General features: G+C 47.2%; 1 protein-coding gene across 1 annotated transcript in view; it reads left to right on the forward strand.

Annotated features, from left to right (window-relative positions):
- The window catches only part of Ppp1cc (protein phosphatase 1 catalytic subunit gamma), a 17,034-nt gene extending 1,854 nt beyond the window's left edge, over positions 1 to 15,180 (forward strand). The window contains exons 2-8 of the mRNA XM_055605965.1: positions 8,336 to 8,467; positions 9,044 to 9,274; positions 11,458 to 11,562; positions 12,599 to 12,822; positions 13,013 to 13,147; positions 13,970 to 14,030; positions 14,890 to 15,180. Coding sequence (XP_055461940.1) covers positions 8,336 to 8,467; positions 9,044 to 9,274; positions 11,458 to 11,562; positions 12,599 to 12,822; positions 13,013 to 13,147; positions 13,970 to 14,030; positions 14,890 to 14,960 — 959 coding nt within the window. The 3' untranslated portion in view covers positions 14,961 to 15,180. The remainder of the gene's footprint in view (positions 1 to 8,335; positions 8,468 to 9,043; positions 9,275 to 11,457; positions 11,563 to 12,598; positions 12,823 to 13,012; positions 13,148 to 13,969; positions 14,031 to 14,889) is intronic.
- The last annotated feature ends 1,301 nt before the right edge of the window (positions 15,181 to 16,481 follow it).

Raw genomic sequence — 16,481 nt, forward strand, 5'->3', positions numbered from 1 at the left:
ACATTGTCTGGGCTGTTTGTTTCGTTTCTGTTGAACTTAACAGAGTAAGACACTTTTTAAATGCTTTGAGAATACCTAGCTGCATAGTGTACATATTTCTTTCTTATTTATGGAAGTGAACTTAATAGAAACCACAATTGTTCGGGATGTGTATACTTTCAGAGGATGCTGGTATTGTGCTTTTTGTAATGCCATCATAACCTTTATCTCTAAAAATTGGAAGTAAGATTTAAGTAACTCTTGGATTGTAGAGGTAGCTCTGCTGGTTTTGGTTCTTGCCCTTAATCTTGAAGACGTGATTTGATCCCCAGGACCCACATGAGATTGAAAGAGCCAGACTCTGAAAGTTGCACCCTCACCTCCCGCTACAAGTTCTCCAGCAAACGTGTACTTGCACACATGCATACGCATAATAAATTTTTTTTAATTAAGGGTTTAATTGTGAAAGAGGGATGTAAAAGTAACTTTTATTCTCCAGATGTAATTGTCGTCTCAAAGGCTTACTGCTTCTGTATGCTAATTTAGGCCTAGTCCTGGAAGCTTCTAGCCTCCATGCAATCTTTTCTAGGCCTAGAATGTTTTCATAAGCTCACCCTTGTAGTTCTTTCTGAACTCTGGCTGGCTAGTTCAAACCATTTTCTCTCAGCTTCTGACTGAATTACTCTGCATGAATTACTCTAGAAATCTGTTTTATCTTTTGGCTCCTTCCCATTCTCTGGCTCCTTCTCTCCTGGCCTGTGTCCAGCTTGTTTCTGTAACCTTTTTCTAAAACTCCCCCAAAAAACCTGCCCTCACCTCTCTCTTCTCTCCAAGGTCCTCTTTTTCCTTTCTCCTCTTGTGAGAGTTGGGCGTGTCCTATCCTGATTTATTTTGTCAAATCTTTCTCTGATTTGTCACTTTGTCTGTCTCTCTCAATTAAATTTCACTTCCAAATGTGGGTGCTTCCTTCTACAAACTAATTTTTTGTTTGGGATTGAAGGTGTGTACTAAGGGTGTGTTTGAATTGCAGCCAGAATAGCCATGTTGCTGGATTAAAATCCTTCTACAAGGGGAGATATGATTTGTCACTTAATGAGGCTTTTTTTTTTTTTAATTGATAATTGATATTTTCCGGTCAGGGTATCTTGTTACTCCAAAACTCTGGAGCATGAAGCATGAAAATCCAGAAGTTGTAGGCCAGACTTCTGGATAGCAAGATTTGTCTGCTAGGTGAAAGCCTTCCTCGAGAGCTTCCAAGCTTGAGGGCTGTATGAGCATATGAGCTAGTTGCAAAAGGGTCCCTTAATAATTAAAGGTGACACTGGGCATAGTGGCATATACCTTTAATCCTAGAACTATGAGGTAGGCCAGCTTGATCTGCATACCAGATTCCATGCCAACCAACTGGATGTAGTGAGACCATGTCTCAAAACAAAAACCCAGACAAGATCTGGAGAGATGGCCAAGTGGTTCAGAGCATATATTTCTCTTCCAGAGGATCCAAGCTCCATTCCCAGCACTCAGCAAGTAGTTCAGTGCTTGGTACTCCAGCTCCAGGGGATCAGACAGATACCTGGCTTCTCATGGCACTTGATTAAAAATAAATTTTAAGCTGGGCATGGAGACACGGATCCTTAATCGAAGCATTGGGAAGCAGAGGAGGGTGGATCCCTGAGTTCAAGGCCAGCCTGGCTTATAGACCACCCAAGACTAAAAAGTGTTGTGGCATAGAGCTATAGTCCCCAGCACTTAGGTGGAGTTAGGAAGTTAAGACTAGCCTCTGCTACATAATGAGTTCATTAGAGGCCAGCCTGGACTACAGAGACACTGTCTAAACAAACAGGAAATTAGGTTTAGTTCATAAGCACTGCAGCTTTGCAGCACTCCAAATGCAGTAGCTTTTCCCTGAGCTAGTCACCCTGTGTCAGCCACAGTGATGGAAGGTCTGTATGTTCCTCCTTAGCACATTCTGATGTTAGCACATTGCTAGCCACACCCTAAAGCAGAGAGATTTAAATAGAAAATAGGCTAGCTGTGTGTGGACTTGGCCTTCTGCTGTGCTGTTTTGGTGGAAAGTGGGAATTGGGGTGCCTTCTTCATGAAACTGCTAGCTTTTTTTTTTTTTTGAGTAGCAAGGGATTGTAATTTCTTCACATCGAACTATGCAAGAAGCATGTTTGTGTAAAGGAAGGTCATTGTCAGGGTGCAAGGTGGGAAGTGCTGTGCTAATACAGAGTGCTTGCCTGTTCTTATCTCTCTGAAGACGGTCTGAAGTCCTCAGATTCTCTAGGTATCCGTCCCTGTGGCTTTTCAGTGCTCCTCTAGAGTTGCCAGAAGCCTGTAGCCAAGGTCCTAAATGAAAGAAAGATAAGTGATGATAATGGGGCTTTCCTGTCTTGAAGCAGATCCTAAAACTGAACAGAGGATACACAGCAAGGTCATTTTAACAGGGACATTCAGACTGAAAGATCTGGCCTCAGCATGAACAGGTGTGTCCCTGTACTTCAGCTGGAAGGCAGGGCAGGACCCTTCCTCCACGAGCTACAGGGGTTTTGGAGTCTTGAAAACCTGATTTGGATGGGGTGGTGGCACAGCCTTAACCTTGGCACTCAGAGGCAGAGGTAATCGGATATCTAATTTTTGAGGTCAGCCTGGCCTACAGAGATAGTTCTAGGACAGCCAGGGTTACACAGAGAAACTACCCCCCCCCCAAAAAAAAAAAGGCCAACCTACTACACTTTGGCAAATACGGCTTCCAGAGCCCTCACTGCCCCTTTGCTTGGCAGAGGTAGGGTAGCAGGACAATCCTGGGCAGGTGGGACACATACAGGAGCCAACCATCTCAACCAGAAAAGCAGGTGAACTGGCTTGTGTCACACAGTGGTTTGGGTTAGGTATGGTCAGTACACTTTAATGGCTGAGGGAAAGATGGTGTGTGTCTGACCATTTTGCTTTATGCTGGGGCTTCTAGCACACCTCAGAATGAGTGAGTGAGGTCGGGTGGGAACTTCCTTGTAGTTGAGGAAACTCCACAGCCCATTGAAGTAAGTCAGATCCTATTTCCTTGAGCTGGATTCTAGAAGGAATTTTTTTCTTCAGTCTTGAGGTCACAGATGTGTCAGGAGTGTGAAGGCAACATCCTGCTTTCATAGGTTCTGAGGATGTTTCCCACCTCCTGAGTCAGGGTTACTGACATCCATCCTTATTTTTGAAGGATCTGAGTAGTTTTAGGGCTTATAGGAAGTAGAAATGTATAGGGTCCAATGTGCAAGGTACTGGTGCTGAAATGTGTTCAGTTGTGGAAAGGCTAAACAGATTCTTAGGCTGTCCTCCAACTCCCTCTGTAGCTGAGAATGACCTTGAGCCTCCTGCCTCCCATCTACTGAATGATGAGGTTGCAGAGGTGACAAGCCCAGAGTCTGACTTAGGCCACATCCACTGCTTTCAGTGAATTGGCCCAGTGTTCATCAGAAAAAAACAAGCTGTGTCCTTGAGATTATTGGTTAGAGCTTTTTTAGACACATCCTGATTGAGGAAATAGAGTGCATGACAGCAGCAGCCCTCAGCCATCCAGCAGGGGCGGTGTGAGACAGTGAGGTAGAGCGGCATTCTTTTCCTGTGTTAGTTGGGAGGAAAAGAGGGTTCTTGAAAAGATTCAGTAGCTTGCATGTTTTGTAGAAAATAACTGGGTTGTCTGTGAGAAAGTGTTCAGTGTGGCAAGTATTTACTAAGTTTATTTGGTTTGAAATATTTTTCTAGATATTTAAAAAATACTGTGAAGGTAATAATTAATCAAGGTAAGTTTTTTGTTGTTTTTTAAAACAGGGTCTCATTATGTAGGATCAAACTGGCCTTGGACTTAGATTTGCCTGCCTCTGCTTGCAAGTGCTGGGGTTAAAAGCTGGGCATGCTTGGCTGATTGCTGCCTAAGGTTGTCTTCTGATAGCAAGGGCTGCTGACTTGCTCCTTTTGTGCTGCCCTTCGTTCCGGATTTCACTGTACTTCATCTAGGGTTTTGTCGTGTGTGTGTGTGTGTGTGTGTGTGTGTGTGTGTGTGTGTGTGTGTGTAAATTATATATATATTTGAGATGGAGTTGATGGAGTTTCCTGTGTGTAGGCTGGCCAGGACAGTTCTGTGTAGATGAAAATGACCTTGAATTTCTGATCCTCTTGGTACCAAGCCCAGTTTGATGCTGGGGTAGAATTCAGGGCTTGGTGCATGCTGAGCCTACCAACCCGGTGGGGCTCTTCTACCCCTCTGTACATAATCTCGGCTTCCTTCTGTGATGCTGTCTAGAGAGGCGCTAGAGCTGCAAGCAGCAGCCTACTTGATCTCAGGGCTTACGAGCTGGGGCTGTGGTTTTGTTGTCAGTAGGGTTTTGGTGAAGCTTCTGTGATGCACTTATGTTGGTGACCCTCCAGGTAAGTACAGTCTCTACAGAACAGTCTTTGCTTTAGCAGGCTTTAGCATGCCTAAATGCCCCCTTTCGAGACACAAATGTGTCACTAGGAGCAGCAGGCTGACCCAGCAGCAGCAAAGAGCCACAGTACCAGGCTAGGCTGGTACAGTAGGTTCTTGGTGTTATCTGTGGGAGGCAATGCCTGGCAAAGCCCATTTTGAAGAGTGTTCCTGTGCATGTTTTGACTCTTTTTGTGTGTAGGCAGGGAGGGGACGTTTGAGACTGGGTTTTCTCTGTAGCCCTGGCTGTCCTGAACTCCCTCCATAAACCAGGCTGCCCCGAACTCCTGCCATTGACTCATAAGTCAGCAGGAAAGATGGGTGCAGACTCTATATCTGGAGTCCCAATGAGTAGCCTAACCAGAGTGACAGTTGGGGCTGGTTGGCAGGCAGATGTCACCAGCAATTCAGAAAGTGTGGTGCGTTCTTGGGGAAGGAGGCAATTCCCCAGATGAGGATGAGTCTGGGCAGTTCTGAAGGGTGAGCAGTTGCCAGTTGTGGCAATAGATGCATTTCCAGTTTGTTTTCCCTTGAGCTACTAGATGGAGTTTAGCTCTGAGGCCTTGTGTAATGCTGAGCACCAGGTTTCAGATAGAAATAAATCTGTTATCTGTTAAGATATGCATCTAATTCTTGCATCTCATCCAGAGAAACACTCTACTAAACTCCTTTTCGATTCAGAAAAAGAGAGAGGGGGGGGAGGGAGAAAGCAGACAGGGTGGTGCTTAGTCAACTGGAGTGGAGGGTGAGGCTACAGGAGAGGATCATGGATTTCAAGGTTATCCTGGCTACATATTGAGATCCTGTGTCAAGAGAAACAGCTGGTTGTGGTGGCATATACCTTTAATCCTAGCACGGCAGAGGCAGGCTGAGTTCAAGACTAGCCAGGGCTATATATCAAGACATTGTCTCAAATTTTTTAAAAAATGAACTCAAACTTTGTAAAGGTGGCAGTGGGTGCTTTCAGAAGCAAGGAATGTTAGCGACATCTTGCTTTCCCCAGTAGAACCTAGTGTAGAACAGCACGTCTGTGGGCTGTACCAGAAGCCAGATGGAGATGATCATTAAAGACACAAGAGTGGGCCACTCATGCACAAGTGTGGAGCTCCTGGAGAAAATGCCTATTGAAACCAGAAACTTTCAGGAGTTCCCTTCTAACCAAAAATAAGTCTCCTGCTGGGCAGGCTGCCCGGCGTTCTGGCCAGTAAGGCAGGAATCCCACCGTTTCCGCCGTGAGTGCTACCTATCATGTCTGTGGCTCTGGTGGCAAAGGAAAGCCTTTGTTGCTTGGCTGCTCCTTCTGCCTTCCCTCAAAGGCTCACTGCTAGGCTGCCTCCCTGTCTAAAACTGGTCATGCCTGAGGGGAGCAGCCGCCTCAGCCTGGGCTGCATACGAATTCAGTTCCTGGACCCCACAAAAGGGTGGAAGAGAACCAGTTCCAAAGATTTGTCCTCTGATCTATACTCACCCTCAACCCCACTTCTACCCCTATCTTGGGGATAAAATTTAAGAGGAGGACTGGGGAAGATTGCTTAGTCTGTAAAAATCACTGCACAAATAAGGCTGCTCACCAGAACCTACTTTTTGTTTGTTTTTGTTTTCTGAGACAAGGTTTCTCTGCAAAGCCCTAGCTGTCCTGGAACTTGCCCTCTAGACCAGACTGGACTCAAACTCCCAAGTGCTGGGCTTAAGTGTGTGTGGCAGTGCCACCAGCCTCAGGACCTACCTTCTAAGGCTATTCCAGTACTTAGGGAGGGAGAGGATCTTTGCTAGTTCTCTAGTGTAGCCAGAAAGTAAGGTTGGAGAATAGGCGAGGAATATACCTGACATCAACTCCCAGCTTACGCATCTTTGTCTTTTAGCCTGGTTATATTGGGCACCAGAGCTGCACAAAGGGTCTGCTCCTGGCTAGCTCCCTGTCCCATCTTTTTTTTTTTCTTTCTTTCTTTGAGAGCTCATCCTTGTCTTTCCGTGCTTATTTTTCACTGAAAAACTAATGCTGCTCTGCACACACACTCCTGATCAACTTATTCCTTCAGAGAATCAGGAGTGTCTGTATGGTACAGCTGAAGGCCAGCTTCCCTGAGATTCTGGGCCAGCCTTGAGTGTGCTCTGCTCAGTACATAGCAGGCCTCTCCTCAAAGTACCAGAAGCTGTAGACACCCTTAGATTTCTGTTGTTAATTAGCTGTCAGGCCAAATGATTTTATGACAAAGCCTGCAATTGAACAAAATTTAAGCTGTTGATACCAGTCAGGTTTAGTTACGGCTCTGCGGAAAACGAATCTGTTGACACTGCTTTATGGTGGACAGATACAGCCTTAAATGTACTGCTTAGCCTGGCTTGGTGGAACTTCAAGTGCCTGCTTCATCAGTCTTCTGTATAAAAAGGTTCTAGCACACTGAGAGTGACCAGGTCCCCATGGCAGCCAGACATTCAGCGAGCAGGGCCTGTGGCAGCCGTTTCTTCAGGCTACATAATATTGTATGATCTTCTGTAACCGGAACCCACACAGATGTCTCCACTGCTGTCACAGTTACCTCCTGAGAAATGGGCTGTTGCCAGACCTCACTGAGGCTGTAAGCAGAGCTCAGGGTTGACTCTGGGCTCAGGAGCTGCCATAACTGGTGCTGGGCTGGGAGTTGTTCTGTTTGGGTGCCTGGGAGACCTTTCCACGAGGGCTGATATTTTTTTTTTTGTGCAGGTTCACAAGGAGCTGGTGTTGTATTTTGGATATGGGTGCCAGAGGACAACCTCAGAGCAAATCATTCATTCCTCAAGAATGATTTGTCCTTTTTTTTTTTTTCCTTTTTCCTTTAGCTAGGATTTCTCAGTGGCTCACCAAGTAAACTATGCCTACTTGTTGGCTTCCCAGTCCTAGAGATCTGCCTGTTTTGGTAGATACTCCTTCCCTCCCAACCCCGACCCCAGCGCTGGGATTGTAGATATGGGCCTCAAACCTAAGTTCTTCACCAACCTAGCCATCTACTTAGCTTCCAGGGCATTATAAAAATCATTTTGCGTGTGTGGTGGTTTTGCCTGCATGTATGTCTGCACTATGTGCTTGTATAGTATCTGGACGCCCCTGGAACTGGAGTTACCCACAGTTGTGAAATACCACACAGCTGTTGGAAGTTGAATCTGGCTTCTCTACAAGAACAAACAGTGTTCTTAACTAATGAACTCTCTCCCTCTCTCTCCCTCTGCAGCATTTTAAAATGAAATGCAAACAACACCTAGACTTCATAAATTAGAGGCCACGGGGCTTCTCTTGGTTCTGAGAAATCATTGTTGGGGGCATGTTCTGGACGTTTTTAACTATTAACTTAAGCCATTCTGAGGACAGACTTGAGGACACGACAGTGTGGCCTTTTTCACCGAAAATTTGAGTTCATTCTAAAATTAGAGAGGCCTTGGAGCAGAAGAAGGCACTGTCTTGATGTCCTGGATGTGGCACAGGGTAGGAATATGTCCAAGGGCTCTTGACAGATCAGATAGACCCAGGGTCAGGGTAACCTTGAAGTTGCTGTAAAGGAGCCTAACTTGGTTTCTGGCATCTTCAGATCCCAGCTGAGACCATACCGTCTAGCCAGCATGCTGATTTCAGTCACATTTGGCCAGCTCCTGTCTAATTGGGGTTTACCGTGAAAAAAAAAAAAGAGGGAATCAAATTATATCACATCACTCCCCCTTCTCAAATTAACATTTTTTAAAGATTCATTTAAGTTATTTTTATTTATGAGTGTGGGTCTGTGCCTTTGAGTGCAAGTGCCAGCCAAGGCCAGAAGTTAGAGGCAGCTATAAGCTGTTTGTCGTGGGTGTAGCTGCTCTTAACTGCCACCCTAAATTGAACGTTTCTATGTAAGGCTGTGTCCTAACTGTGGTTTCTCTCCACAGTGAGAGGGTCCAAGCCAGGCAAGAATGTCCAGCTACAGGAGAACGAAATCCGAGGACTCTGCTTGAAGTCTCGGGAGATCTTCCTCAGTCAGCCTATCCTTCTCGAACTTGAAGCACCACTCAAGATATGTGGTAAGTGTGACGCTGGGTTACCTCCCATTGCTCGGCTGAGGGCACATTGTTGCCTTTCTAATGGATTGTGGGCACTGTGGGGAGGGGCTGGGGTGGCCTGATCTAGATTGGTGTACTCTGCATGTACAGAGGCCGTCCCCTGAGAATTGTGCGGTCTGGGGGGGACGGAATGCATTGCATCTGTGACTCGGGGTAAACCAAGTGTGTTTAGAGTAAGGTCCCTTGGCTTTGACCTGGCAGGAGTTGAAGGCAGTGGCGAGGTGGGTGTGTTGGATACCAGCATTGTGTGACACTCAGAAAGGACGCCCCGACATAGACCCCGGAAGCTAAGCAGAGGTCTCACCGTGATCTGAGAGGGAACTGCAGTACTTGGCAGAAACACAAAGTAAATTAATTAGCTTATCTAGGGGAGCTCTGGACATGTGCATTTGCTTAGCCTGGTTGTCAGTTGAACTAATATGCTACAGATGGGAAATTAGTGTTGGCTGTGAACTTGTCAGAGGCCATTGCCAAGTGCAGAGTTGCAAGTGAACTGAGCTGAGCAGTTGGTGACACTGGTGACATTCTCATCTCCAGGTGATATCCACGGGCAGTACTATGATTTGCTCCGGCTGTTTGAATATGGTGGCTTCCCGCCAGAAAGCAACTATTTGTTTCTCGGGGACTATGTGGACAGGGGCAAGCAGTCACTGGAGACGATCTGCCTCTTGCTGGCCTACAAAATCAAGTATCCAGAGAACTTTTTCCTCCTCAGAGGGAACCATGAGTGTGCCAGCATCAATAGAATCTATGGATTTTACGATGAATGTAAGTGCTTTCCACCTCTAAGGAGGAGGGCCTGGGCGGCGGGTGGTGGCAGACCTGTCACCAGTTCTTCTGGCTGCTGAGAGTGGGGCTCCTGCAGCATACCCGACCCTGTCCTGGTCCTGGGGAGTGCTGCCTAAACACCGGTGCTGACGGGATTGCATGGAAAGAGCCCACTGTCTGTCTGGATGCCACATGCAGCTTTGTTCTTAGTGCCGTTCTGAGAGCCTGTTAACCGGCTTTGCTTTTCACGACTTCACTTAGATTGGTCCATATAGAGCATCTCTTGAAAGCATGTGAGTCAGTGGCTTGTGAAGCAAGAGCCGGGGACACAGCTACAGGCAGTGCTGGTCTGCTGTGTTGCCGCCATTGCCGTGTTGCTAGAAGCCTTGTATGTAAGTGGGATCTTGGAGTGAAACAGTGTTTTTAAAACGTATGTTGTGGGTCTTTTTGTAGGACAGCTGTGCTAACTTTTCTGAAATATGCATAATGGAGAAAGAAATGCTTTAAGAACTACATTTTTATTTTTTTGAGACAGAGTTTCTCTGCAGTCATGGCTGTTCTGAAACTCACTGTGTAGACCAGGCTGGCCTTGAACTCTACCTCCCGAGTACTGGGATTAAAGGTGTGTACCACCACCACTCAGCTCCAGTTTTATTTTAAAATAATATTTTGTACGCTTTCTGGTCCGTTTTGGGGTTATCTCACTTTACTTTGAGTTTTTTCACATACTTTTACCGAGTAGCCCATGCTGGCCTCAGCCTTGTGGCTCCTGCTCCAGTTCCCTGATGGTAGGGGTTAGGGTGCCCACTCCACACAGGCCTGAGTGTCTGTGCACTTTGAGCCACTTTGCTGCTTCTAAAGCCTTGAAGGAAACTGGTGTGGAGAAAAAAACTGGTTTGGTGGGGGGTCAGGTTGTTTACATAGATTTGTAAAATGTCAGGAGTTTTGTGCCTTGGTTGCACTGCTGTCTGGGCTGTTTCTGTCAGGAAAGTTTTTGGGCTGGAGTAGCAGGTGCTTAAGGGAGTCCCAGTGGCTTAGCACTTGCTAAAGTGGCACATACATGGAGCAGTTTGTAGTTAGGGTGCCTCTGTGTCCTAGACTGCTGCGGGCAACTTGGCCATTCAGAGGATGGGGTCTTCTCAGATATACAGCATCAGCAAAGGCAGTGAGTGACTGCCCAGACACTGGGTTCAGCAGAGACTGGAGGCAGGACCAGATGGATTTTTGGAGTGGGGTGAAGGCCATCTGGCCTCGGTTTCTGTATTAATGTTATTACCATTAGCTGTTGGAGGTGTTGGCTGTGTTCCTTTGTTTCCAAAATTATCCAGGGAATCTGTGGCTTCCCTGGAGAGTAAGTGTAGGCCTCCCTACAGGAGGGGATCTGGATGCTCGGGGGTAGGGAGTATTGTGGTCTCTCCATCTTGAAAGGCATGGTTCGGGAAAGCTGTTGGTAGACCCTCCTGTAACTCTCCAAGGAGTCTAGGCCTTCAGATGTTCCTGTATCCCCTGGTAAAGAAGATAAGAGTCTTGGCGTGGGGAGAGATGCAGCGTGGTGCTTGAGTGTGGGATGGCCCAGGAGAAAGGCTCCCCAGCATTGTGCAGTCCTCAGCCAATTATGAGATTTGGTAGTTGCTAAGGCTTGTGAATGGGTTTTGAATTCATGTAATTTTCACATAGAATGGTTCTGAAGGGGCCACACTCTGACACATGTAAGACATAACCCTGTACTCTGGGTAGTGTGTGGAGTGCAGGCTGTTATGACTGAACACTCAGTGTGCCTTGGACCTCTCTCTGAGTGGGGCTTCTGTCTGGTTGCTGTGGGCTCCAGAGCTCAGGCCCTTGAAGAAAGGAAGAGGTGTTGGCACATGAAGATTTGGTGGTGATTGGTGGAAGTTCCCACTAGGTCAGGATTAGACAACAGATGTGGCTTCAAATAGACTGGTGCTGCCCACTGTCTGTGGCAGCCTGGGGTGTACCTCTGTCTAGAACTTGGCTCACTTCTGTGGGAGGGTATTTCCTGTGGAAATGTACTGTTGTCCTCAGATGGGCCAGCTCCAGGTATCCTGTACCCCAGCCTTCCTGAGGCTACAGGGCCTGTAGATGCCAGGATGTTTCAGTTAATGAAAAGATTGCCTGAGAAAACAAAGGGGAGGAGCATTGGGTGACCGTCTGCATTCTCACAGGTAAAAGAAGATACAACATTAAGCTGTGGAAAACGTTCACAGACTGTTTTAACTGCTTACCGATAGCAGCCATCGTGGACGAGAAGATATTCTGCTGTCATGGAGGTATGTGGCTGCTTTCACCCAGGCAGCTTCTTCTGCCTCTTCTGAAAGGTAGACTGAGCATGGTGGCCTCTGCCAGGCTGGTATTATGCCTGCACTAGGACTTGTCTGCAATAACACAGCCAGTGTCATTTGGGTTAAGTGTGAGGGAAGCAGTTTGATTGGCTACAGGGGGTAATAGGGTGGAATAGAATGTGTTTTTATCTATAAGACGAGCTCTAGTGAGTCTGCTCAGCCTTGTGTTTGCCTGAACCCTTCTGACTGGGGCTCCTTCCAACACTTGTTTTGCTTTGCTTCATGGTTGTGCTGTGTGAGGTAATGAAATTGCAGGGCTGGAGAGATGGCTCAGAAGTTAAGTGCACTGGCTGCTCTTCAAAAGTCCAGAGTTCAATTCCCAGTAACCACATGGTGGCTCACCCATCCATAATGAGATCTGGTGCCCTCTTCTGGCATGCAGGTACACATGCAGGCAGAACACTGTATACATAAAAAAATAAATAAACCTTTTTTAAAGAAACTATTAGAAAATAAATTGCAAAGAAGAAGGGTTTTGGGGTGATAACAGAAAATAAGCAACTATCAAGAACCCCACGGAATGTATTGCTTAGGCGTGGTCAGTGCTGTGCTTTGTGGACTGGGTGCCATCCGAGAAACAGACTATGTCACGGCTATTGAAGTCCATTTGGTGGTCTGCGGACAGCAGAAGCTCAGGAGGAGCTTTCTCACAGCTGAGCGTTGTCCTTGTGTCCAGCCATTGCCTGTGGTGATGGTGGCATCTGGTGTGTCCACCTCCTGCCTTCAATCGCTGGGTGTCACAGAGCTCTGGGTTGAGGTGACTGTCTTTGTACCCCTCACATCAGTACAATAAATTTTGCACTTACTATTTATCTGGTGGCAGATTTGTCAGTGCATTGTTTTCACCAACACCAAGTAAAGGAAACATGCAGAGGTTTCCGTGGGTGTTGGGAGCGCTGGCCGGCTGTCAGTGTACTTCTACCAACCCTACCTGCTGCAGTGTTTCTCCCTTCTTGTTGCATAGGCTTATCACCAGATCTTCAATCTATGGAGCAGATTCGGCGAATTATGAGACCAACTGATGTACCAGATCAAGGTCTTCTTTGTGATCTTTTGTGGTCTGACCCCGATAAAGATGTCTTAGGCTGGGGTGAAAATGACAGAGGAGTGTCCTTCACATTTGGTGCAGAAGTGGTTGCAAAATTTCTCCATAAGCATGATTTGGATCTTATATGTAGAGCCCATCAGGTATTGATTTTGAATTTTACATGTACACTTAGCATGTGTGTGAGCAGATTCTCCTTGTTGATTTTGGTGGGTAGGTATGGCTTGCCACAGTGTGCCTCTGGGGAGAGCGGCAGGAGGCCAAGCTCAGTGGGGAATGAGAACGGAGCAGCTCAGGCTCGCGGCCACTCACACCAACACTGTCTCTCCGCAGGTGGTTGAAGATGGGTATGAGTTTTTTGCAAAGAGGCAGTTAGTCACTCTGTTTTCTGCACCCAACTACTGTGGCGAGTTTGACAATGCAGGTGCCATGATGAGTGTGGATGAGACCCTCATGTGTTCTTTCCAGGTGAGACTGTAGCAGCTTTTCATGAGCTGGGAACTTTGCTCACCTCCCAAGAAATATTCTCACTCTGGTTTCCTGAGCGGGCTGCCCTCCCCTCCCCCTCCCCCTTTCCTGTAACCCTCTAGTGTGTAGGCTCTTTCTAATGAAAGGAAAAAATAGCATAGAACCTTTCCCCCCGGTATCGAATTTAGGTGCAGTTGAATTCTTCTAAGAAGAATTCTTAGAATTCTAGAAGAATTCTTCTAAGAAGGTGAAAGCAGGCAGTGTGTTATATCATTACTTTATAATTAGTGCTTTTGGGGGGTGGGTGTAGCATTTTTGAAACAGTGTATGTGACCCTGGCTCTGGATGTGTCCTGGATCTCAGTAGAGCTCCACCTGCCTCTGTCTCCCAAGTACTGGGGTTAAAGGTGTGTACTACCATGTTGAGCTATGCCATGACGTTGTCTCCTGTCCCTGTATAGTGGGCTTCGTCCATTTCAAGCTCGCTCAGCTGTAAATGCTAGTGTAGCTGTGGCGGTCTGGGGCAGTCCTCAACACTCCCGAGACTGCAGACTCCAGGGCCTCCACACAACTCCTTAAGGCTGTGGGGGCCTCTCTAGGCTTGCATTGTCACTTTGCCCTGAGAGGAACTTTTTGCCAAGTCACATATGTCATGGCATGTTGCCACCAAAATGCTCATGCACTAGTTTGCTCTCTGTAATGTGCTAGAGGGCTTTTCAGAGTTTGGGGGCATTAGGCACAAATTTCTGGGGGGGAAGATCAGAACAAGCCTGAGAATTCAAGTGTAGTTCCTAAGATGCCTGGTGTCTCTTCACCTTCACAGATTTTAAAGCCTGCAGAGAAAAAGAAGCCCAACGCCACGAGACCGGTCACACCGCCAAGGGGTATGATCACAAAGCAAGCAAAGAAATAGATGTCACTTGACACTGCCTAGTTGGGACTTGTAACATAGCGTACATAACCTCCATTTTTAAACTGTACTGTGTGCTGGCCAGCTTGTCCAGGTAGACCTGTTGGGCCCTCCTTCATTTGGATGACCGCTGGCTCTTGCTGGTTATAGCAGCAAGCAAAAGGCATTTCATTCTCAAGAAAGCGTTTTTTGTTTTTAACCCCTGTTCCCTTGCAGACAATTTGGATGATGGTGTTAAGCTGTGCACCTCGGCAGTTTATCCTGTCTGAGGGGAAAGTGTACAATTGATCTTTTTTAATTTAGTATAAATCATGAATAATGTAAATGCTTGTTTTCTTTAGAATATAAAGAGAGCCCTAGTATGAGTGAGTCTGTACATGTAATTGTCATAAATGCATTCTGTTGATACAAACCACTGTGAACAGTTTTTTCACGTTTGTTTGAGAGGGACTGATTTTCCTCATTGTCTTGTCATGTACACACTAGTGTCTGCAGCTGTCGGCAGCAGGAGTGGCCTGCCGCCCGCACTGCCCAGACTGTCTGAAGCACACTCCCTCCACCGCACACGCAATGACGATTAAAGCCATTCTCTTCAATGTTTGTGATTCCCTCCTAAAGCCAAAGGTTCTGTTGGACTGTATTGGGACGCCCTGGACATGAGGTGGCCAGGGCTTCGAGGCTGCGTGCACAGGCTGCCTCCGTGGGCACTCAGAAGCAGGTTTTTCTTTTAAATAGCAGTAGTGTTATAGTGCTGGGTAAGCTATTAATGATGGCAGTTAATGACACTTTGTACAGTTCCCATACAGTCTATTCACTGAGTCATCTTTTTACAGTTGGATCAGGCCTGAACCCGTCCATTCAGAAAGCTTCAAATTATAGAAACAACACTGTCCTATACGAGTGACCGATAATGCTTTCTTTGGCTACATTCTTTATTCTGCGGTGACGTTGAGGCTTATAAATCAAAAGGAACTAACTTGCCGCCCACCGGTTTATACAGAACTCACAGTATCTATGACTTTTTTAAACTACGACCTGTTAAAATGAATCTGTTTCCACAGATGCCCGTGTACAATGCCATGTGCTGAGAATGATTTCAGACTTATTAAATGCGAGCTTGTTAACCTGTCAGTGTCTGTCTGTCTGTCAGCGGCCCTCTGAGTCCATTTCTGTCTTTTCCTATGCAGTCAGGTTGGGAGGGGCCTGGCTCTTGGCTGTGTAGCCTGGAAGGAGGAGAGGCTGTCTTCTCCAGAGCTCCGGCTACAGCCTTAGATTTTTACTAACTTGACTTCCATTAAAGCTGGTGGTGGATTGCGGCTCGGCCACTTTGCTTTCAGAGGGCGCTCGGGGAATGCTGTGCGTGTAAAGCCAGGTGCTCAGCTTGAACTTAGGCTCCTATTGCCTGGGGAGAGCCTCTGGCCCATCCCCCTATGGAAGTGGAGGTGGAGGAGAACACCAGTGATGAGGTCTGGGCCTTCCTGCTGACCAGCTGGTCCTCAGCTCCCATTTCCCAGCTTGTCTTGTTCAGCTTGAACCTAGGGTTCTGTAAAGCTCTGGAATAAGGGAGAGAAATTTGAGTGTGGATGAGGTCAAAGGCAGTTGAAGGGCATCAGCCCACAGATAGTGCTCAAGTTGGTATAGGGTGACAAGCTTGAGGCCTTTTCCTGTTGACCGCTGTCTTCCTCCTCTATCTGCATGCACCCTTGTCACCTAGGAGGGTGGTGCTCCTCTCAGGCTCACTGGCTGGGTTACACCTGAGGAGGAGCTACTCGGAGTTCAGTGTTCCTAGCAAGGATTGCTGGCACCGTCATGAGATAGCACGGGGAGGTGCCCCTAGCTATTGAAGTGCTGGATAGCAAAGGCTGTTGAAGCAGAGTCTGCCCTGCTGTTCCTCACAATATACATGTGAATAAGCCATACATGTAAGCCCCCTCCCGCCCCCGCAGGCTGCACGTTCCTGTGGAAGGGGGCTCCGTGCTAATACAGGAAGAAAGGGCTGGCTTTAGACTGATGGGAAGTGGGGGCCAGCCCGTGCACCTGAGAGAAGCCCTCTGTCGTCTGATGCCAGCTAGTAGATGAGGGCAAGCTGATCCTGGGCCCCACAAGGGGCTGAGAGGCTTGTTGGGCTTTGTGAGACCAGCGTGGGAGTGGACTGTAGAGCCAATGTCTGTTGGCTCAGTAGGAGAAAGGTCAAGGGGGGCCTCCTTAGGACGGGGGAGGAATGCTCCAGGCTGCAGAAGGGCAGGCGGGGCACCTTCTCAGGATTATATTCAGCCACAAGCACCCAGGGCACAGCTCACGGCTGCCTGTAGCTGAGGTTCCTGGAGTCCAGAGCCCTCCTGGCCTCAAGCCCTCCACACATACACATACCTACACTGTTTTTATTTGAAAAAGAAAAATGAGATGGTCGACTCTTGTCAGAAAA

This window comes from Psammomys obesus, unplaced genomic scaffold (assembly GCF_907164565.1).
Source record: "Psammomys obesus unplaced genomic scaffold, mPsaObe1.curated_primary_1811, whole genome shotgun sequence".
Classification (NCBI taxonomy): domain Eukaryota; kingdom Metazoa; phylum Chordata; class Mammalia; order Rodentia; family Muridae; genus Psammomys; species Psammomys obesus.